The sequence below is a fragment of the Sminthopsis crassicaudata genome, chromosome 3 (genome assembly GCF_048593235.1).
Source record: "Sminthopsis crassicaudata isolate SCR6 chromosome 3, ASM4859323v1, whole genome shotgun sequence".
Lineage (NCBI taxonomy): Eukaryota > Metazoa > Chordata > Mammalia > Dasyuromorphia > Dasyuridae > Sminthopsis > Sminthopsis crassicaudata.
In genome coordinates this window covers 173,942,369-173,966,619 of record NC_133619.1, presented here as the reverse complement: position 1 = coordinate 173,966,619, position 24,251 = coordinate 173,942,369, and the positions used below count along the sequence as shown (strand labels likewise).

At 34.4% G+C, this 24,251-nt stretch overlaps 1 protein-coding gene across 4 annotated transcripts in view; it reads left to right on the top strand.

Annotated features, from left to right (window-relative positions):
* Positions 1 to 24,251, top strand: part of GAS6 (growth arrest specific 6) — a 91,702-nt gene that overhangs the window by 20,221 nt on the left and 47,230 nt on the right. For all 4 annotated transcript variants that reach the window (XR_012487828.1, XR_012487829.1, XM_074299600.1 and 1 more), the window contains exons 3-4: positions 19,213 to 19,237; positions 21,841 to 21,903. Coding sequence is in view for 2 of the 4 variants with exons in the window: in XM_074299600.1 (XP_074155701.1) it covers positions 19,213 to 19,237; positions 21,841 to 21,903 (88 nt within the window). In the remaining 2 variants the exon portion in view is untranslated. The remainder of the gene's footprint in view (positions 1 to 19,212; positions 19,238 to 21,840; positions 21,904 to 24,251) is intronic.

Genomic DNA, 24,251 nt, shown 5'->3' with positions numbered 1-24,251 from the left:
TTGTTTTAGAACTGTAATTATCCAAGTAATTCATGGTTGAAATGGCCTATTCAGGTCATTTACAGAAAAGGTATGATGGGATATAATAGATAAGAAAACAGACTCTGGAGTCAGGAAGACCTGCCTATGGTATTACTGGCTAAAGGATCCTGGATAACTCACTTAACTTCTGTATGAATCCAAGTAACTCTCAAAGACCATAAATTTTTTTATCGGATTTGAAGGGGTTTTCTACACCTAAATTGATAAATTTGTAAGTCAGTAATCCTTGAGTTAAGTCAGGTTTGGGGCTTTGAAATTCTTTCTACTGCCTGAAGTAAGATTCAGAATCAGTAGAAACAACTTAGAATTCTGGCTTTTCTATTCATTACCTGGGTGACTATGGGTGTGGGGAGGCTCCAATTCTTCCTCCAAAAAGTGAAAGGTTAGACCAGAAAATCTCTGAGGTCACTTCCTACCCTAAGATCCATTATTTCCCAGTTCACGCCATAGAGAAGAATAAATAAATACAATATTGTATATCACACGTAATTGTTAATATGATTAGTCAACCAACCAGCATTTATTAAGTATTTGCTATGTGTTGGACTAAGCTATTATATTTAGATTATGTAACACATGCACATATGTTATATGTCTATATAAATGTATTATATTTAACAAATATATTAATGTATATATGTATATTTCTGTCTCTGGAAACACATATGAAAACTATAATGAGACAGAATGAATATTAGCATAGGCTATGTATATATGTGTGTGTGTGTAATTTTATACACACACACATATATATATATATATACTCACACACACATACACCATAAATATATGTATGCATATACATATATACATGTGTGCATGTATACACACACACACACACACACACACACACACACACACACACACACTTTTTTCCCTAAATGTTCAACCAAGAAAGTTCTGGCATCAGAAACTTTTAGACTTAGTATCTTGGAATTTTTGAAACTCACAGCAGAATTGCAATTGAATAATTTCAGGCAATAAGATGTGTTGTCCCATAAGTCCTACCTTAATTGACTTACAAAAGGAAAAAAAATTCTCAGCACAGCAGTAGAGTTTATTTTTCAAAGTCATTTGAATTTACTATGATTTATCTATCTTAAGCATTGGTGAGTCATCTTACAAACTTTGATCTGGAAGCCAGGATCACAGAAATCAACTATCCATAGAGGCATTCTTCTCAGGCCTTTGTCACTGGATCATTAGTACACCTCAGCACAAAAGTTGCTAGGGTAGGGAAAAATATTCTTGTCTTTCTTGTACAGAGCTTTATTTGACAGCAGTGCCAGGTCAAGGTACCTGTAAACCTTGGGGTTTGAAAATTGAGTTCCTTCTCTATATGCTGCCATCAAAAATTGACTTAAACAGATAACTTGATTTGTGGGGAAAATATCTTGCCATGGAAACTAGAATTCTCTGTCATTAAAAATTATGTGCACTTATAAAAAGTAGTATTTAAAAACATTCCTTGTTGAACCACAATGCACATTCATATCTACATAAGAAGATATCTATTTTGTCTTGTCCTGTTTCTGGCTCTGTCTGCAACACCTATACAAAAATGACAGTGAATTAGCAAGAGCCCTACACAGGATGCAGTAAAATGATACAGTGAATAGAGTACTTGCCTTGGAATATAGAGAACCTGAGTTCAAATGTGGCTTTAGACACTTACTAACTGTGGGATCCTGGGCAAGTCACTTAACTCCAATTGTTTCAGGAATAAAAGATTATGAGATTTTCTAGATTCCTTCAGAACAGGGATAAAACCTTAATTTTAGATTAATATCTTATTGTGTTTAATACCTTAACAAATGTTTGAGTAAATGAATGTCATATTGAATTTGAAGTAGGGCTCGAATTAAAAAAATAAATGAATGACCTAGAGAGGGGGGCAGTCTTTGTTCCCATGAATGTGGGAAAGTCACAGCCCCTCTCTGAACCTCTCTTTCCTCGTCTGTAAAACGTCGATGTCTTCCAAGGTTCCTTCTAGCTGTAAATTCTATGATCTACTAGCTAATCCAAGGAAAATGTGAGCTAATTTCATTAGTTTATATTTTTATATTTTTAGCTTTTATATTCTTGATGTGGGTGGTAAAGGAAATGAGCTTCCTAACCCAGATAAGCTTCCTTACTAGTGACCTTCTAGCTCTAAAAAATTTCTGAGTCTATGAACATGGAGGAGGTAGTAGTATTATGCCATCTTCCCTGATTATAGAACCTTGGAACCTGAAAGTCACCTTAGAGGTCCAAAGAGTAGAAGAAAGCCTGTGGAGCTAGTGCCATGGGATGATGCTTGAGAGAACCATTAAAAACACTACCACTGCCTACTAAAAATACCTCTCTGACAATATTCCTTGAATCCCTTTCTTTTTCAACCTTCTTGTTTCTTCTTCCTTCAAACCAACACTTTCCCCCTTTTTTTCCCATTTTAGTGAAGGCTGTTATCAGTATCTTCCCTTCTCTCTGATAGCTGATCAGTGACAAAACCCTAGGGGATTTTTCTTTTGTAATATCTCTAAATTTTTCATAATACCATTTTAGCAGGCTCTGTATCACTTCATGCCCGAATTATTTTATGGGCTCTAAATTTAGTTTACTTGTGTACCATTTCCAGCCCCTTAAATCCATCTGACATATCATTGCCAGATGTAAGGCACTGTCTATTCCCTATTCAAAAACCTACAAAAATCTTCTGGATTTTGAGGATATCTAGCTCCAGCCAAGCATTCAGATCTCAATTGGAACCCATTTTCAGTCGTAACATCCACTATTTCTTAAGAGACCCTCTCCTCTATAGGACCTCTAGACTTATTAATTTATACATACTTGATTATTTTCCCTGCTTCTATGTTTTTGTTCATTCAGTTACCCTAAGTTTAGTATGTTTATAATAATAAATAATAATTAAAACTTTTATTTCAGTCTAAATCCTAACCATTCTTCAAGGTTCAGTTCAAACTTTGTCATGAAACCAACTCTAATTAGCTCTCCTTACAAGAAATGACCTTTCTCTTCTCTGAATTCTACTCTATACCATACAGTTAATTATTTGTCTCCATGGACTATGTGCCCTCTGGGTTGTCCATATATTTGTCAACCCAACTAAAATATAACCTCTTAGAGCAAAGGGACTAACTGTATAGGCCATGTCTTTTTTTTGTCCTCTACTGGTACCTATCTGTGGCACATACTGCTTCATTGTCCTTTTGAGATGCTCAATGCTCCTGAGATGCCTCTGAGAAAAATCCTGTAGTCTTCTTGACTCCTAACTTTATACTCTAGCCATTATACCATGCTTCTTCTTAGTAATAACAGTGAGAATTTTTTTTAGCATTTTAAAGTTTGCAAACTACTTCATTATTCCTTTATATATCAATTCTATGTTTTCATTGCCAGACTAGTCTGGCAAACACTCATCAGAACTATAGTGGCAGAGACTGTAGACAGACTATAACGTGAAGTCAACATCTGGCTCTGGTAATATGAAGCAGAGTCAGCAAAGTCAAGGAGGATCTTTTTATAGGCACATTGTAGAAAAGACTTCAGGACTTTCCAGTCATAGGTAGCAGGTTTCATTCCTGGTGTTGTTTTTTTTAATCAGAAAGATGGTAACAACATATTTTTTCCAAGTGAAAATTGAAGGAAGGAGAAGGGAATAAACATTATTGTTGAGTCCATTTATATGCTAGGCATTGTGCTAAACTCTTTACAAATATGATCTCATCTATCTAGAACTCAGATATATAACACCTTTGCCTATGCAGAATACAGCAAAGAACCAAGAAAAAAGGAGGGCAAAAGCTGCTGAGATTCCAAAATAGGGGTTAGGAGACTCATGCACTTGAATTACAGGAGAAGCTCAAATGCTCACTCCACTTTTCTTTGTTATAACTTTGTACATAATTCTAAAAAGTTTGCTTGTCAGAGTTCATAGTGACAATTTAAAAGTAGTTATAGCTCTTTCTTCCACATCACGGGGATTAGGGATGGGATACCCTGATGACTTGGGAAAAAAAATTTTGGCCCTCTTTTTGTACCAGAAAAGAAATGTGATTTATTATGATATTAAAAAATAAAATATGTTGCTATTATACAGAACTACATATGTAATGCTTTCCTGAGTTTCAAAAGTTTTTGTGTCATCTGCTGGTCTTTGAGTGTCATCTGCAGCTTTAGCAAAACTCCCCCCAAAAAACCCATTTAATTTCTTATGCCCAACCACAGTATATCAAAACTGAGATGGGTAAAGTCGAAATATGGAAGGGATAACTACACCAAAACCAGTTCCAAGAGACATTTGAAAGACAATAAGAGAGAGTCAGGAAAAAATATGGACCAAACAGAAATAAGAGTTCACCAATTGGCCTGAGGAGTTTCAATCAGGAGTAAATAACCTTAAATAATTCAACAGGTCCTAAGCATATCATTAATACAATGTAAAATAATAAGTAGTGTTTGTTATAATGATCATGAGTCACTATAGGCTAAATTATTTTCCCATTTAAAGAAGCACTTTTCCTGCAATTTCTAGATTGCAGCCTGGGAACTGAGGGGTTAAGTGACTTGCTGATCACACAGCCATTCAGGGGCAGAAATTGATATCAGCTCTTCCTGACCAGCCTTCTATCCTTTCTGCCAGCCATACTGTTTCCAAATTTTAAAGATTTAGGTAAATTTGAGGGATTTTTTATTGTCTTTATTTTTGGTAATGTTTGTCTAGTTTAGCTGAATCATTGGTGGAGTTGTTTGAAACAGATTGTTTAAGGCTGAAAGAAGTTCTGATCTGGGAAGTGAGGAAAGCCCTTTTTCTTGAGTCATTTGAGAAAGAAAAAGATCCAGTATTCAAGTATGCTGTGGTCAACCCTGCAGCAGTCCCCTGGGTATCCAGGATAAATGATGTAAGAGATTTTTCCCATCTGTCCTCTCTGTGATTTGGTGACAACGCCCAGCATTTTGTTATAACAGGAACCCCCTGAAATGCATTACATTGTTCATTTAAGAATTACAGTATAGTCTCTGTTAGTGTCTTAAGGAAGGAAGAACAATCAAGAGGCTTTATTTTGGGGGTATGGAATTAAAACCAACCACTCATGACCTCCATGCTGTCTTGGGACATAAGGAATGTTAGCTCTGCAAAATGTTCTTGTACCTAAGCTCTCATTCCCCAAGAGAACATTCAGATATTTTTTCTGGGTACCTGGAGAGAGAGGGGAACAGGAGAGGGTGTGATAAACTCTTTGAACTTTTCCAGAGGGTCAAGGGGAAAACAACTGTTCTCTGCCACATTTGGAAATATGGTCTGCTGACTTGGCATCTTCAGAACTTGCCTATCCAGTTTGGGGGAGATTGTCTAACCTTGACCATAATTAAATGGACACAGAGGCTAGAGGAAAATAAGAATTCCTGCTGCCTTTCAAATCATCCTAATGGATGTTAATGTTTTGAAACCAGTTTTCTGTGCTATTCATAAGCATTCAGGAGAAAGAGGGAAGGGATGTGTTCTATCAGATCCAAGTGGACTAAAATATCAACTCCAGTGACTTTCTTTAGCTCTGTAAAATTCTAAATATTTTTCACTTTCATCACTCTTTTTTGGAATTATAATAACCTGTCCTTGTTTATTTGCTATTTTGACTTCCTCCCCTCCCTGAAAGTATAGTATAGTCTATGTATTGTTTTAAAAATTAAAGAAAATAAACATTCTTTATTCCAAGAATATCAAACCTTTCCTTGGGATAATTGGAGATACTCTGGGGTGGTGCCAAAATGAGGCTTGAATTAGTAACTGCTTTATATATGTATGTATGTATGTATATACATATACATAGATTATGTAAACTATTAATGGAGAGGCACAGCAGAAAGTAAATTGGCTTCAAAGCCAGGGAAGTCTGAATCTGAGTCTCAGTTATGATAAATATTGGATATATGAACCTAGGTAAATCATTTAACCTCAAGTTAAGAGTTATCATTTCCAGAGAAGCTATTAATCTGTAGGTATACAAAAAATTCCTTTACCTAAAGATTCCTTAAAATGTCTAGTCTTTATCCCTTAACTATGGAAACAGTTAACAGCTGTCTTTTATAAAGAATTCTCAAATCCAGGGGTTAAAAACACTTTGCATACAGAATTTCTGATTATTGTTATTACTGGCAATAATCACAGTAATAATAAGTAATAAGGAGAAGCAGATAAGCTTGTTGAGAGATATTACTAGATTGCTTTGTCTTAAAACACTGACCTTTCATTCTATGACCCTACTGATTCAAAGTGTCTTCCTAAAAGGAAATGGGCTGACACAAAGGGATTGTGGAAGTCTATGGGGGAAAAAAAAAACTCTCTATAATGTTAAAATGTCTGGTGTGGATAGACTTCTGGACAGATAGGTGGTACATGAATAGATTGCCAGACTTGGAGTCAGAGAACCTGAATTCAAATTTTATCTCTGACACTTAATAGTTGTGTGACTTAACTCTGCTTCAGTTCCTCACCCTTCATTCAGTTCCTGAACTAGAGAAGAGAGGGCAAATCATGCAATATTCTTTTTTTATTGCTGAGATTCATTTTAAAAAATTTAATACTATTTTTCCAAATACATTTAAAGATAATTTTCAACATTCATCTTTGCAAAACCTTTTGTTCTAGATTTTTCTCCTTTTCTCTCCCCAATTCCCTCCTAAAAACATCAAGCAATTCAATATAGGTTAAACATGTGCAGTTCTTCTAAACATATTTCCATATTTGTCATGCATACACACAAAAATCAAAAGGGAAAAAAAAAACATGATAAAGGAAAAAAAAACAAGCAAACAACCCTAAAAAGGGTGAAAAAACTAGTGCTTTGATCCACATTAAATCTCCGTAGTTCTTTCTCTGGATGTAGATGGTACTTTCCATCATAAGTCTATTGGAATTGAATTGTTGAAAAGAGCCAGGTCCATCACAGTTGATCATCATATAATCTTCTTCCAACTGTGTCTAATATTCTCTTGGTTTCTTCTCACTTCACTTAGCATCAGTTCATGTAATTCTTTCCCAGCATTTTCTGAAATCAGCCTGCTCATTATTTCGTATAGAACAATAATATTACCTTACATTCATATACCATGATTTATTCAGTCATTCTCCAACTGAAGGGCATCCACTCAGTTATCAGTTCCTTGTCATTACAAAAAGGGCTGCTACAAATGGGAGCTTTTTACTTAGATATCAGAAAGCAGGACCTTAAGAAGAAAATGTGAAATTTGAAGATCACACAATACATACATTATAACTACTGCTTTTAAATACTAGGCATTGAAAGAGTTACCACATTTTGGGGATTTTGCTTTGGGGAGGATTTCTTGGTTTGGGTTTTGTTGTTGTTGTTGTTGTTTTGCTTAATCTATTAAAGAAAGCACTAGACTAAGAAATTAGGAAATCTGGCCTCTGAAAACAATAAATTTCATTTGTATAGCTTTTTAAAGGTTACAAAGTGTTATCTTGACAAACCTTTTGAAGTAGCTAGTAGAAGTATTATTATCTTCATTATACAGATGAAGAAATTGAAGTTCAGAGAGGTGAGATTATTTGCTCAGGGTCTTGTTGTTTATAAGCATGAGAAGGACTCAGGCAGATGTCTTACCTCAAGACCAAAATTTATTTCTTTGCCTTCTAGTCTCAATTTTCTCTAGTCCCAATTCTGATAGCACATCACTGTGGGATCTTTGACTACCCACTTTATTGTTGCTTTTTTTTTTGCTCATTTCATTCATTTCTTAAATATTTCTTAAATATGTACTTTCTTCATGTTGTGTATTATATACAAACTCTCCACCACATTCACATAATAGCCACAATAGTTTAGGCCTTTATCATTCAGCTAGTGACCTGTATTTATTAAGCATCTACTTTGTACCAGGCATTGTACTGCTACAACTACAACTACAACTACTACTACTACTACTACCACCACCACAACTTCCTTTATTACTACTATGGCTACCACTGCTACCACTACTACTAATATAATTGCTTACCATGTGCCATTTATGATAAACATTTTGCAATTATTATCTCATTTTAATCTTCATTATAATCCTAGGAGATAAGTGCTATTATTATCACCATTTTACAGATAAAGAAAATGAAGCAAGGGCTAAATGGCTTGCCACACAATTATTAAATGTTTGAAGCATATTTGAACTCAGGTCTTCCTGACTCCAGATGTAGCACTTTAGCCATTGGGCCACTTAGCTGCCCTTAGGGATGTAAGGAAATGAAAAACAAACAAACAAACAAAAAATATAGGCCAGAATCTCAAGAAATTAACAGTTTAATGAGGGACAGAACACACAAACAACTATGTACAAATATATATATATATATATATATATACACACACACACATATATATATATATACACACACATATATATATATACACACACACACACACATATATATATACACACACATATATATATATATATATACACACACACACACACACACACATATATATATATATATACATACACATACATACAGGAATTGCAGACAGTCTCAGAAGAAAGGCATTAAGATTAAAGAGGACTGGGGAAAATTTATATAAACTTTTGTTATAGCCTAATCACATATTGGAACCAATTCTGACTCTGAAATTAGAGGATCTGTGTTCAAATTTTTATCCCAAAATTTTAGTATCTGTGGGACTATGAGCAAATTAATTAATTTCCCTGGGCCTTAGCTGGTTCCTCTTTAAAATAAGAGGTGCGGTTCAGTGCATTTCAATTGTATCTGTCTCATGGTGACCCTATTTGGAGTTTTCTTGACAAAAATACAGGATTGATTTGCCATTTCCTTTTCTAGCTCATTTTACAGATAAGGAAACTGAGGCAAACTGGGTTAAGTGATTTGCCCAGGGTCACACAGCAAGGAAGTGTCTGAGGCTGGATTTGAACTCAGGAAGATGTGTCTTCTGACTCCAGGCTCAGCACTCTATCCACTGTAATACAGCTGTGCCTTTGAAATGTGAGGTAGAGAACTAGACCTATGGTTTCTACATCTCTGATTCTATTGTCCTCCTTACTATTCTTTCTACTTTCACTCTCTTTCCGATCCATTTTTTTTAAACCAATGCCAAAATATTCTTTCTAATGCACAGGTCTGCCCTTGTCATATTTTCATTAAAAAATCATCAGTGGTCCTTATTGTTCATGGAATAAAATATAAGTTCCCAATGTAGGCATGTAAGACTTTTTTACAATCTATTGCAACCAACTATTCTAGCCTACTTTCTAACACACTCCTTCCTTAATTCTCCATTCCAGACAAATTTTTCTATTCACTATTCTCCAACCCCATCCTAACCCTCTTTCCCCTTCCATATATGTGTGCTTTGAATACCTTCTTCATCACTTTCTGTTGAATTCCTTCAAATCATTTATCTTATATCTATCTATCTATGCTAACTTTTCACTCAATGCTTTCTCCAATCTAACCTTAGCTTACTGTTCTACCTTTATAGTTCCACTGCGCTATCTGTACCTTATATCATAGCCAAATTGTTGCTCTAAGAATGCACTTTAACTTTTCCACTTTACTTATATTATTCCCTCTGCTGAAAATCTGCTCCCTTCTCATTTGTCACTCAAAATCCTAATTTTTATTTAAGTTAGGTTCAGAGGCTATTATCTCCAAAAAGCATTTCTCTCAGCAGAAAGCTCCTGAAAATTTTTCTGGGGCAGTTAGTCTTGAATCTTTCTCCATTCTTTCCTTTATACATGCCTACAAGATATATGTATATAGCATATGCACATATGTGTAGAAGCATCATGTATGATATACAAATATGTGTGCATAATAAGTATATTATAATGTGCATGCATATGGAGAAAGCATGTATATTCTGTGCATCAAGAGGCATGTATATATTTATATACCATATACTCTCTATTAGGTTGTTTCCTATCCCTCAGTTTCCTATCCATTAAACAATAATCACCTTGTGGGCAGGAACTGTTTCATTTTGTCTTAGCATCCATAGCATCAACAATCTATCTTTGCACACAGTAGGTTCTTAATGGGGACAGCTGGGTGACACAATGGATAGAGTGTTGGACTTGGAGTCAGGAAGTCCTGCCTTAATAGCTTCGTGGCTCTGGGTAAGTCATTTAACCTTCCTTGCCTCCTCATCTGTAAAATGAGCTGGAGAAGGAAATGACAAGCCAGTATCTTTGCCACAAAAACCTCAAATGGAATCATGAAAAGTTGAATGTGACTGAAAATGACTTAAAAAAAAAAGTAAGGTGCTCAGTAAATGTTTGTTCAATTATGAAGAACTATATAAGAGGCACTATAACAGAAAAGCAGGCTTTTCTTTGCCCCTACTTCCTTCTCCATTTTTATTTTGTAATGAACATAAATAAGTAATAAGAATAAAGGATAATCCTTATTCTCAAGGAGTTTAAAGAATCTCAAAGGAGAGAAGATATGATCTGTACATTAATAGCCTCTATACATGGCGATATATATTTTGTTTCTTTGAGAGGAGAAACCTCCAGTGATACAAAATAGCACAGAATTGATTCCTGGTAGGATCAGGAAGGACTATTAGAGGAAGTAGCATGGATACAATGAAAAGATCTTCAGTGAAAGATAATTTTGATTGACAGATGAAGAGAGGACCTTCTGAGCATGGAAGAATAGCATGAAGGAAAAGGTTAAGAGCCAGCAGTTTGGCTGGAAGGCAGTGTTTATAGATAAGGAATGTGGCTGGAAAGGTAACTTGAGGCCAGATAATGGAAGACATTGAATGTCAGGCTGAGTTTATATTTAATTGCAAAGTATAGGATTGTAACTCCTTCATATTAAAGGGCAGAACATTGAAGCCCACACAATTTCTAAAACAATATAAATAGTAATAAAAAAAGTTTTCATCCTAACAATAGTAAGACTCTAAAAATGTACCTTAATCTTTTCCACTGGAAAAAAAGAATAATTTGTCCAAGACCATAGAAGTAAGACCTTGAAAAAAAGTAAGTAGCTGAGCGAAAGGATTGTCCTTTTTCCAAAAGAATATAGTGAAAGTATCTGTAGAAACACTTTCACTTACTTGAATTCAAAGTATTCTAGAAATTCAATATAATTCAACTATTCCTTAGGCCACTTTTACTGGAACCAGCCAGGCCTGCTAGCAGGCAAAAAAAGTAAAATAAAATAAAATCTGGTGATCACAGAATAACAAGAGTTGGGTGGAGATTCTTTGAGTTTTCTCATAGAAAACATCTCAATATTTATCAGTGAGGTAAGTATCAATCACCAAATTTGCTGACACCCTAACAGAAATTTAATGACCTATTCCATGAGTCACATGGCCTGCTCTATTAGATAATATTCTCTCACCTCATTTACAGAAAAGCAGACTTTTCTTTGTCTTTTTTTTTTCATTCTGAGTTTTGAAAACAATCTTTTACTTATAATGATGCCAGTAGGTACTTTATACCCTGGATATAGCCCATATTTCTAAAACAGCCTACATTTCTGCTACACTGGGAGATTCAGAAAATTGTTTTCCCTTCAAAGTACCCTGTAAGAATAAATAATGCATAATGAATAGTCCCATTTTACTGAAAGAGAAACTGAGAGTCAAGAATGTGAAGGGACTTGCTTAAAATCTAATAGGTCCAGCTTAAATTCTGTCGTTTTTCACTGCAATCTAGGGCTTTGAATCAAGAGACCTCTGACCTTTTTTGTTAAGTTGCAAAAGGTAACACTCTGGGGAGCCAAGCATTAAATGCTTTATTAGAACAAGAAATACAATTAATGTTATATTTATTATTAGCCCTAATGAGGCCCCTTGGAAGTAAGACTGTATGTTTGATTTATTAGTAGTAACTCGATGACTAGTAATGCTAAAATAGTAACCGTTAGTGTCTGCTCCCGAGGGGTAGTGGCTGAGCCCTTTTCCTATATTCCAGGAGGGATTTCTATGGTTTGGCCTCTTCATGCAGGCCCCAAGGTTCAGGATGACTAACTCCTTTCAAGGTACCTTTAGTCCCAAGGTTCAGTTTATTCTGTTTGCAAAACCAAACTGAGAAAGAATGCAAATAAAATATGAGTGCTTTGGAAGCTAAGACTGCTTGTATTCCTGCACAGCCAAGTGCTCTAGTATTAAGCTCTCCCCATTCTCAAAAAAGACTTTAAAAGATCAATTCTTAGCTTTGACTTAACTTCTCTATCTTGGGAGCAGAAATCTAAGGGGGAAAATTAGCTTCAAATAATTGCCTATCTCCAAGAACATACTTTATATTTTTTCAAGTATATACAGGGTAATGTATAATATATGACATTTTCAATGCTGAAATGCTTTCTTTCCTTAATTGCCCATGGGATCATTTGGGGATTGTTAAGTGCTCATTACCACTAGATAGTATGCTAAGTGCCTAGGCAACTCTAGCATGTACTTTATATATTCTACACAATTTTTTGTTGTTGTTGTTCCATCATTTTTCAGTCATGTCAAACTCTTTGTGATCCTATTTAAGGGTTTTCTTTGCAAAGATACTGAAGTGGTTTGCCATTTCCTTCTCCAGTTCATTTTACACATGAAGAAACTAAGGCAAAAAGATGTTAAATGCCTTTTCCAGTAAGATGAATCTTCCTGACTAGGCTCAGTGCTCCACCTACTGCACCACCTAGATCTAAAATAACATAATATCCAAAAACTAGGTAGACACTTAAAGGGATATTTGTACACTCCATTGGGATGTATGGAGAGAAAGGCTTATAAATGCTAATCTATTGCATTTAATTTTTGGAGATAGAAGAATTTACAATAATATAAATAAAAAGAACTCTAAAACATTGAAAGGAGCCAAACTCTGAGTAATCTTAAAGACTAGTATTGGTATATGATGAAACTCACCTCCCTCTCTTCCACAGAGAAGCTGGAGACTAAGGATATGAGATGTTGTATTCAGTGCATAAAAGATGATTATGTCCCTAGGTTTGTTTGTTTCCTTATTACAAAAGGGAATTCAGTGGGGTAGTTATTAACAGAAATATCACTGATATAAAACCAGAAGGCCTTGATAAAGTTTTTAAGCCAATATGTGTCAGAGTTAGGAGCTGAATCCAAGTGTTTCTAAAAATTAGAGCAATTCCAAAATGGAATGGCTTACCTTATAAGATAATAAATTATCCATCATAGTGGTATTCAAATGTATGATGGGTGAGAATTTTGTAAAGATGACTGAGTATTTGGGTAGGGATTTAAACTAGATGATCTCAACGGTATCTTTTAATCTTAGGATTTTATAATGAAGAAAACCCCTTTGTAAACCCCTTAAGAGTGGCAGCTAGCTGATGCAGTGGACAGAGTGCAGGCTGGAGTCAAGAAAACTCACCTTCCTGAGTTCAAATCTGGCCTTGGACACTGACTAGTTGTGTGATTCTTGGCAAGTCATTTTGCCCTGTCTCAATTTCCTCATCTGTAAAATGAACTTGAGAAGGAAATGGCAAAACATTCCCAACATCTTTGTAAAGAAAATCCCAAATGAACAGTCATGACATGACTGAAAAACAAGTGAACAACAATCAAAAAAAAAAAAAAAAACCCTTAGAACAGAATGATTTCTATGGGGAAAATATCTCAGCAAAATCAAATATCTCTCTGGTTTGAGATTAGTGTTAAATATACAAATAAATCTGGACTAAATTTGGGTCTAGTGTAACTCAGGTTCATATTCTGCTTCTTCTGTATTAGAGCTCCGAGTTAGGAGAGTACTTAAATTAAATTTCCTTATTAGTAGGGATTGTCTTACACATTATTACCACAACTCATTCCTATTCTGTTATTATATATACATCTCTATTGCTTAGCATATAGTAGGAACTTAAATTCTTGTTGATTGGTTGACTTCTCTTAATGCACTAGCTGCAGTGGCCCATTCTCCTAGCAAGGTTAATAAAAAAATCAGTAAGTCATTGATGGGATTCATAATTTCATGGCCCTGGAGGGCGGTGTCTATCTTGGAAGCAAGAATCCTGTCTGCTGTTGTTAAATTCCTGTTAACTGCTCTTTATAAGAATGAATGCTAGCCATAGGGGACTCAGCCAAATTTTAGTGACCCAACTAAAAGACTCAGACAGCTAAGAGTCTGGCTCACCCTGAGAGGAAATTAATTTATGTTTGAGTCTACAGCATTACCATAGTTGTTTGATTAAGAGGGTGTCAGTGGGGTAGCCCTTTAAATCTTTATAAATTGGCACTTGAAAACTTAATGGCCAGCCCAATATTGTACCTCCTCTTTCTCTTAGAAGAATATATGATTATTTCTTAGAAGTATGTGAATGGTCTTCATTTTGACTTTATAAATTGGTTTTCATTGTTTTAATCTTGTTTTATGTTTATAAGAAGAAAGGTAGTTTGGTACAATAGAAAAAATGTCAAACTTGAATTCTTCATGACAGAAGATATTTATGTCTAGATTCTGCCTTCAACACTTACTGAGTTTTGGGACCCTAGGCAAGTTATTTCTCCATATATTTTAGATTCTTCTTATGTATAGGATAACAATTCATTATTTGTATTTGCCATACAATATCTTGTGAATATAAAATTAAATAATTATGTAATGTTATATGAGACCCTTATGTAAGGGTCTCATATATATGAGATCCTATATAAATGTCAGCTGTTATTAATATAAAACCCAGGGACAGGGATAGGTACTTCACCCGTGATTTTATTGGTTGATTGAGCTTCTGTCTGAGGAAATTCCTTCTACCAATGTAAATTAGTACCTTTTCTTCATCTTTTCAAACATTAATTTTATTCTCACAATACCTCTGAGAGGCAGGGGTTATTATTGCCACATTTTATAGATGAGAAAACTGAAGCTGTAGAGGTTAATTGACTTGTTCAGCTCACATGCTAAGTGTCAGAAGCTAGAACTCAGGATTCTTCCTTTCTCTAGATACAGAACTGTATCCATTACCCTGCTTATTTTCCTGAAAAGGTGGTTTTTAAAAAAGTTTTATTTTTTCCTAGTTACATGTAAAATAATAAAAATAAATAGTCTCCTTCACATATGCTCTCTAACACTAAACTAGGTCCCTTACCATTCACTACTCATAACATTCCATCTCCCATCTCCCATCTTTTCCTTATGCCACAAATGCCCACCCTTTTTACCTACTCCTCCTAGAATCCCTAGATTCTCTCAAAGTTCAAATCACGTCATCTCTTACAGGAAAACCTATGCAAAACTCTGTAAATATAGTGCTCCACCCTGCAAATATTACTTTGCATGTTTGTTGTTTAGTCATGTCCAAATCTTTGTGACTTCATTTGCGATTTTCTTGGCAAAGATATGGGAATCATTTGCCATTTCCTTTTCCAACTCATTTTACAGATGAGGAAACTGAACAAACAGGGTTAAGTGACTTGCTCAGGGTCATACAACTAGTAGATATCTAAGACTGTAAGTCTTTCTGACTCTGTTTTCAACAGAGTTGCACCATCTAACCGATGTATGTATTTGTCCATACTTTGCATGTATATTGTATCTAAAATTCCTGTATAAGTTGCCCTCTCTTCTCAACATAATATAAACTCTTTGGAAAGGACAGAATATATTTCCCTTTTGTTTTTATATCTTTATTGCCTAGCACCATTTCTAACATAGAACAGATACTTAGCAAACAGATACTTAGTTTTCTGAGGAATGAATGAATTTCCATTTTTCTTGGCTTTCAAAGAAATGTGCAATTGTTGGGAATGATGCTTATTGTCACTTCATAGGTTTGAAGCTTCAAGTGTAGTACTCAATAGATTGTTGAGAAACAAAAGAAAAATAAATGACAATGCCCCAGTTATGGCCATATAACCAAAATCCAGGTTCTTTAAAAGTATGGTTTACTGAAGAGGGATTGATATAATTTTTCCAATTTATTTTTTTTTAGTAAAAATATAACTTACTATTAAAAGAGCTAACTATTAACCAAGTCTACTAATCATAATTTTTTAAAAAAGAGGTACTCAACTGTACTAGATTTATTTTATTTTGATTTAATAGTATTTTATTTTTTCCAATTACATGTAAAGATAGTTTTCAACATTCATTTTTGTAGGCTTCTGTGTTTCAATTTTTTTTTCTCTCCCTCCCTTATTTCCTCACCCCAGGACATCAAACAATCTGATATGTGTTATGCATGTACAATCATTTTAAATATTTCCATAGTAGTAATGTTGTGAAAATAAAATCAGAACAAAAGAGGAAAACTATGAGAGGGGGGGAGGGGAGAAGAGGTGAAAATAGTATGCTTTAATCTGTATTTAGTCTCCACAGTTCTTTATCTGGATGCAGATAGCATTTTCTATCCCAATTCTCCAGGTGCATCAGATTTAAAGAAATCACTAATCATAAATTTAACATGTAGAAGGCTTAAAAAGAACATTTCTTTTGTCTACCTTAAATAATTTACTTTAACATCGCTAATCCTTTACTTAGTGTCTTTGTGGGTCTCTATTGCATAGAGAGCATCTTTGAATATTGGACAGATTTTACTGACTTGTAAAGAGTCTTACTTGTTAGAGTAACTTTCTACCTATCTCACTATGTTTCAACATTAAGTTGAAGCAGAAGAAGCCTCTGCAGTTGTTTGTTCTCCCTCTAATCAGAGAATCTATATAATCAGCCATAGTCAGTCAGTAAAAGGGAGGACAAACATTAGCTGTTCACTCTACTGCTAGCAATGTGTTTAGTCTAATTTCATCATGGAAAGAAATAGAAAGAAAAAGCAAGGAACTCATGCAAAAACTAGGAATTATGTTTTTCAGTTTGTAGGGAGTAATTTTCATATTTTTTAACTTTAGTCCTTAGCATTTTAAGACCAGAATTAGTCTTACTCAACATTTGCAATGAATGGTCCCTTAGCAACCATCCCACACAGGATTAGATACAAACTATTGCTTCTGATACAGCTGTTTTCTTTTAAAGAACTTGGAAGTGGTAAACTATTACAATTTCACTAGAAAATAACTTTTGAAAACACATAGAAAAATGAACTTAACAAGGCTTTTGAAGTATTTTTTATTATCAAGTATTTTTACACCATAGGACTACCTGGGTTCTCTCAATAAAAAGAGGAGAGAAGAAAAAAGACTGAGAGATGCAGAATAAATATGTGTTTGTTTGTTTTTTTTACATTTGGTATATTTAGTATGGGGTGAGACCAGTGCAAATTCAAAAAGTTGGCATTTTTTCAGTTCCAGTGGTCTTGTGATGAAAAGAGCCATCTGATTGAGTATGGATCATGACATAGTATTTTCGCTCTTTTTGTTTTTGTTTGCTTGCATTTTGTTTTCTTTCTCAGTTTTTTTTTTCCTTTTTGATCTGATTTTTCTTGTGCAGCATGATAACTGTGGAAATATATATAGAAGAATTGCACATGTTTAACATAATTGAATTACTTGCTGTCTAGGGGAGTGGGTGGAAGGAAAGAAGAGAGAAAAAATTTGGAACACAAGGTTTTGCAAGGGTGAATGTTGAAAATTATGCATTTGTTTTGAAAATAAAATGTTTTAATAAAAACCCAAATAATAATTTTTAAAGTTAATTTCATTGTTTTCTGTTGTTGAACAGGTGGCATGTTCTATTTTTCAAGTGAGCCATATTTTGCATGTGGATCATAATAAATATTTCTGTATTATGAAAAAAAGAAAAGGTTGAAATTTTTTAAATATTAAAAAAAATCTAAAAGTTTTTGAAAATATTTGTAAGGTGAATTTGATATTTAATATTAATGTTTCTTTGTGGTTAAACCAAGTTAAATAAACAGATTTTGTATGAAACTTGGCAAATCTCATAATATTTCAATGTATCCAGAACTATCCTACATTGGTAGGAGACCAAGAGGGCAAAATCATACTATCCATTATCCAGATTGCTTGTTTGGATTGTAGTTGGTATAACAGGATTTTTTAGACTATCAATGCCATCTCTATAGAATTCAGTAGAGATACTAGAAAGTGTCACAATAAGTGACAATACCAGTTCTGTAACAACAAAATAAATCCTAAAGAATTCCATGGGATACAGACTCAACAGGCACCTATTTGCCTGATAATAGTGCCCTTCAGCAGCTTCAATGTCAGGTCATGGCTCTGAATCTTTTTCTTTGAGGTAAGTTCTTCATCTCTTGAGTCATTTATATCCTTGATTCCTTCTCTATCAACACCTATTTATAGTTCTTGTAGTACAAGGGAGGGAACAGATTTCATAATGGTACTCTGATACAACTAATCAATTTATTTCACAAGAATAATTTTTGCAAATAATGGAAGGTGCATGGGACTAATTGTTGTGCAGAATTACAGAGTTCTTCTAGTCATGATCCAGTGAAAAAAGCATTTGTTTTGCAATCAGGGAAGTTGAGTTCAAGAACTGAATTTTCTTGTCTGTAAAATGAGGGTTTGGACTAGACAGCAGCAGTCCTATGTCATATTATCAAAATTTCCTTAGAAAGGATTCTTGAGCTAATCAAAGACTAATAGAAAGTTGAATCTTGAATGAATCCTAACTTCTAAGTCCTATCTTTCCCAACGAATGTTGGCCTTCTTGTAATGCTGTTAGAATAACTTTCTATGGATATTCTGAACAAGGAAGACCACCAGCTGTTTGACAAAGGTCATTTCTGCCATTAGCACTTTTAGCTTTTTTTCTGCTTTGCCTCTTCATTCAGAATAAGAAGGGTCACATTATACAAAGGGTATTGTCACAGATACCATTGCATAAGCACCCTTCTGTAGCAAAGGGAAAGCAGGCAGTTAGGTGATTCTCTACCTCTTCCTTTTGGTTTTTATCCACTGATTCTTCTTATTGTTTCATGGCTAACACTTTACCTCTTAGATAACAGGGCTAAGTAGCTTTCTGGACAGTCCCTGCCAATGTTTACTCATATGTCAAGAACTTCTCCAAGACCTGGCCAAAACCACTCATCAAAAGCACTACTTGTAAGATAGTTACTATCTCAATTCACTTAGGAAAAAGAACATCCAGGTTGGCCCCAAACTTGGGCTATGGGTTTGCTGGTATGGGCCATCAGTCATTAACTGACTGCTGGCTGTATCATGAAATCAATTATTGAGTTAATCAACCCTTTTTCTTTTTTCTTCATAGGAATATTTTTACCCAAGATATTTAGGTGAGTCTTAATTATTACTTTTCTTTCATTGGCATTGTGGAAAGATGTATGTTATATTGGATAAACACAAAACAATTATTAGGCTTTACCTACTTACCAACTTAAGTGGAGAGAATTGTCTAATTATATCCTGGTGTGGGTAGTCATAAGATCATATAGGCAATTTTTTTAATATGATTTTCACTAAGTGACCCATATTGACTGATCCTAAAGGCATTATCTATCTGTTTAAAAAACAGTTTGTCTGAGAGTCTGTCTATATTATTTAGAAATAGTCTGCAAGAGGCATGGTAGATTCCAAAATATGAACCCACAGAATCTGAATTTGAATTCTGATGTTACTATTATTCATATGTAAAATGATGAAGTCAGGCCAGATGGCCTCTGAGGTTTCTCACAAGTTGAAATCTGTAATACCATACTTTACATTATAAAGGAGCCCAGGTAAGGAAACATGCTCTTAAAGTAAAGGACATTTCTGTAAACTTCTTTTGATTTTATACTTTCAAAAATTCATTTCTGGGACCTAAATTTTGACTACAAAAGAAATGTATTTCTTCCTGATCAGCACTGCCATAAAACATTATAATTGATTGGCAGTGAAATATCTTGATGTCTTCCAGGTACAAGAAACAGGACAGGGATTCTTTTGCATGCAAAGGAATGCTGTTTGGGACACCCATCTTCATTTCAGATCCTAATCTTTCCATTCCCTTGGTATAGACCTCCTGGCAAAAATATTTTTAGAACAGTTGTAGTTGAATGAATTTACCCACGAGGATGAGGAAAAGAATAAAAACCTCTGCATATTGGATACCATCTAGACTCTGAGTTTGGGGACAATCCTTCATATAGGCACTTTTGATATTTTCCTGAATCTGAGGATCAACAGTAGGATCTCATTAAACTTCAGAAAGGTGTAAGAAGGAAGAAAAGAAGCATTTATTAAGAACCTACTATGTGTATTTTGTTGTTTGTCTTTTGTTGTTGTTTGCTTGTTTTTGTTTTCTTCCTCATTTTTTTTCCTTTTTGGTTTGATTTTTTTCTTGTGCAGCATGATAATTGTGGAAATGTGTATAGAAGAATTACAGATGTTTAACATTTATTGGATTACTTATTGTCTAAAGGATATGGGGGGAAGGGAGGGAGAAAAAATTGGAACACAAGGTTTTGCAAGGATGAATGTTGAAAACTATGCATATATTCTAAAAATAAAAAGCTGAAAAAAAAAACTAACCAATTTTTTGAAAAAAAAAAAAGAGCCATCAACGTTCTTAGGTATGGTATGGCAGCTAGGTGATAAAATAGCAGACAAGAACTGGAGTCAGGAAGACTCATCTTCTTGAGTTCAAATTTGACCTCAAATACTTTTTTAGCTGCATAATCCTGGAAGTCACTTCACCTTTTTTTTTTTTTTTTTTTTTTTTTGCTTTAGTTTCCTCATCTGTTAAAAAAAAAAAAAAACTACAGTAGAAAATGGCAAATTATTCTAGTAACTTTCTTGAGAAAACTTCAAATGAGGTCATGAAGAGTTGGACATAACCGAAAAATGACTGAAAAATAAAATGTTCAAATGTTTACAAATATTATCCCTTTTTGACCCTCACAACAAGGATGCAAAAGTAGGTGTTTATAATTATCCCCATTTTATATTGAGAAAACTGAGGCAGACTGGGATTAAGTTACTTATGCAGGGTCACTCAACAGCTAAGTAGCTGTAGTTAAATTTGAACTTGGGTCTCCGTGACTGTATCCACTATACAGTGAGTCCACTGTACCCACTTGGCTGCTTCTATGAATGGAATTTTAAAAGTATTGGCCTTAGAGGCAGAAGAGACTTGGCATCTGATTTAATCTAATTCTAATCTAATCTAATTTATAATTGTTGAATTTAATTGTCATCTAATTTCCCTGAGGCCCAATTTCTTTAGCTACAAAATGAGAATAATACCACCACAGAAATATCTCTTTCACCTTTCTAACAGTATTATTGTGAGGCTGAAATGAGATGTCTATAAAGGGTTTTTGTCCATTTTAAAGTACTAGAAAAATGTCAAATCTTAGGGAAAGTAGATAAAGATATTTATCAGTTCTGAACCTCTGGCCTAAATTCAAATCCTAGCTTGTTGATTGTAGGGAAGAAGTCACTTAGCTGTTCTAGAACTATTTCCTCATTTATAAAATGAGAGATATTGGGTTTAATGACTTAAAAAGATCCCTTCTAGCTCTAATCTATGATTTATTCCATGCTGGCCATCTTCATTGTCATATCAGAGACCTCAATGTGCATTGTCAAATGTGTTGCTATATAATAGCAACTTCAAATGAGTAACTGTTAATGGTTACTTAGTTTTTTGATACCTCATAGAATCTTGGGTAGACTGTTCTAGTTTGTTTGAGTAATTCTCATTTTTGTTGTGTTGAAAAGTTTGCCTAGGAAAATGTTATATTTATATTATATAATTCATCTGGAATATTATATGTGTGAGTGTGAATTTTCCCTCCCAAGTATTGTTTAAAGATATATAGTAGACATTCTCAAATATGACCATCTCATTCATAGCAGTTTCTTATAATGAACATGTGCCTTTCTCTTCCTACAGATTGCATCACGAAATATGGTTCCCCTTATGCCAAAAATGTAAATTTCATTTCATGTGTTCGTGGTAAGTCTCTTTCCTATACTACTTATTCTAACTATAGTTTAATTGGATATGAGTTTTATTCTTTGTTTAAGGAAAGGATTTCAAATACCTTCTTTTTCTTAAAGAAGCAATAAGGTCTTCCCTAGGACTGGTTTTATTGTTTTGGGGTGTTTGGGTTTTGTTTTTGGCGTTGTTTTGGGTCTTTTTTTTCCTACTACTCTCCTTGAAATATTCTTCCTCCTTCTACTGCTCCAATTCAGCACTTCTGCCAAGGCACTTATCAGGTGCCACCTTTTATACAAGATCTTTCCTCAACCACTGAAATTACCCAGTATTTACTCTGCATGTTCTTGTACTTACCCATAAGTGTGTACCTGTGCACACAAGTACAAGTTCTTCCCTGTGCCCTGTTGCATTCCCCTCCTCCACCAGTACCACATCTCTAATAAAAGGCAAACTCTTTGAGGAATGACTTTTTCCTCTTTTTTTCCTCTTTGTATCACCAGTGTTGAGAACAGTTTTGTACTTAATAATAATCGTAAAAGCATTTATATAGCACCAATGTGTGCTAAGCACTGTGTAAATACTTTGTAATTATTGCCTCATTTCATCTTCACTACAACCCTTGGAAGCAGCTGCTATTATTATCCCCATTTTATAGTTGAAGAAATTAAGGCAAGTGGAGTTTAAATACTTAGTAAGTTTAGCACTCTATCCTCTGAACCATCTAACTGACTCTATTAAGTCTGCACTTTGTAGGTACTTTGTAATTGTTCATTATGTAGAATTGACCACTGTTTAACTGAATTGAATTGGAATTTTTCACAAAGGAAAAGGAAAAATAATGAGAGACTAAATAATTCATTTTAATGAGGAAATAAGTAATTCATTTTTATGGCTGTGACAGGAGCAACCAAGATTATTTGAAGTATTTCTTAAAGTATTTTAAGAAATCAAATAGGAAACATAGCCCTCCACAAGGTCAAATGTGCACTGAACTTTCCTCAAAGCTTAGGCTTGAGTTCTTGCTTTGGCTCTTTCTATATGATAGCAAACCACTTAATTTTTTGAACCTGTTTCAAAAAATATTTTTTTACTAATTCCTAGAATTGTGAAGAAAGTACTTTGTAAACTTTAAAGCCTTATAGAAATTAGGAGGGCTTCATTATTATTATTTGGCAAGGTTATTATGGTGCTATTGATTGTGAAGTTCAAGTCAAATGAGACAGTATATAAAGATCTGTTGGGATTGAGCATCCTTTGGAGATTAAATAATTAATGAGCAATAAAGCCTGCCTCCCTGGGCTAGTCACTGGTTATTTAATCCTGTGCTTATTCTCCCACTAGACATTTCATATATGATTTCCATTCAATTACATTAGAATAATATAATAGCCTCCCTCACATACAGTGAATTTGTGGGTGTTGGGGAGAGATTGCAAAAACTGTCAACAGCATCATGCTAAAAGAGTCAGGTAGAACAAGAAAAGTTATCTCCCTTAATAAGCAGATGCTAAGACAGAGTCAGTAGCCATATATTGACCTGATAAAGCTTTTTGTTTGCTTGTTATTTTATTTGCTTGCTTGCTGGGCTATCAATCAACAAACATTTATAAAATACCTTCTATGCCATAGGCTCTCTACTAGGTCCAGAGTTACAAAGAAGTTCCTGTCTTCAAAGAGCTTACATTCTAATGACTAGCAGTGTTTCCTTACATGTTCCATACACACCATGCACTAGTATTACTGATGTTTAGCTGATTATCTAAGCCTATTGAAACTAAATAAATAATATGACACTTTAGCCTATGGAAACAATGACTCAATTTCCTAAAGACATGCATTTCTGTATCCTTTAAAAACTGGACAGATATAAGTGAGTTTGAAGCTTGATATTACTTTGTTTCTTTTCTGTCTTCATTATAATGTCCTACACATAATATTCAATCAACTCATTTTGCTGTTCTTTATGAAATGAGAGGGTAACAACTCAAAAGACTGTGGACATTGGGTAGTAGGGGGGTGGAGTTTTAAACTTCCTTTTGTACATCATGGAAATCTGTGAAGGCTATAGACTACCCTGAATGATGTTCTTAAATGCATACAATAGAATTAGAAAGGAAATCAATTATGTTGAAATAAAGAAAGACTTTTTTCCTATTATTCAATTTGTTGGACCTCTTGAAATCTGTCCACAGCCACCAGCGCAAGCATCTCTGGCCAAAAGCCAGCATTCCATTTCCTTAGTTTTCAGGGTCTCCTAATATTAAAAAAGCTCATTTTTTAGTCTTTTTTCCAAAAGGTATAGACACTTCTAGGTTCCTCCTCTCAAAGCCTAAAGCTTCTTCAAGTATTAAAACATTTTGTTT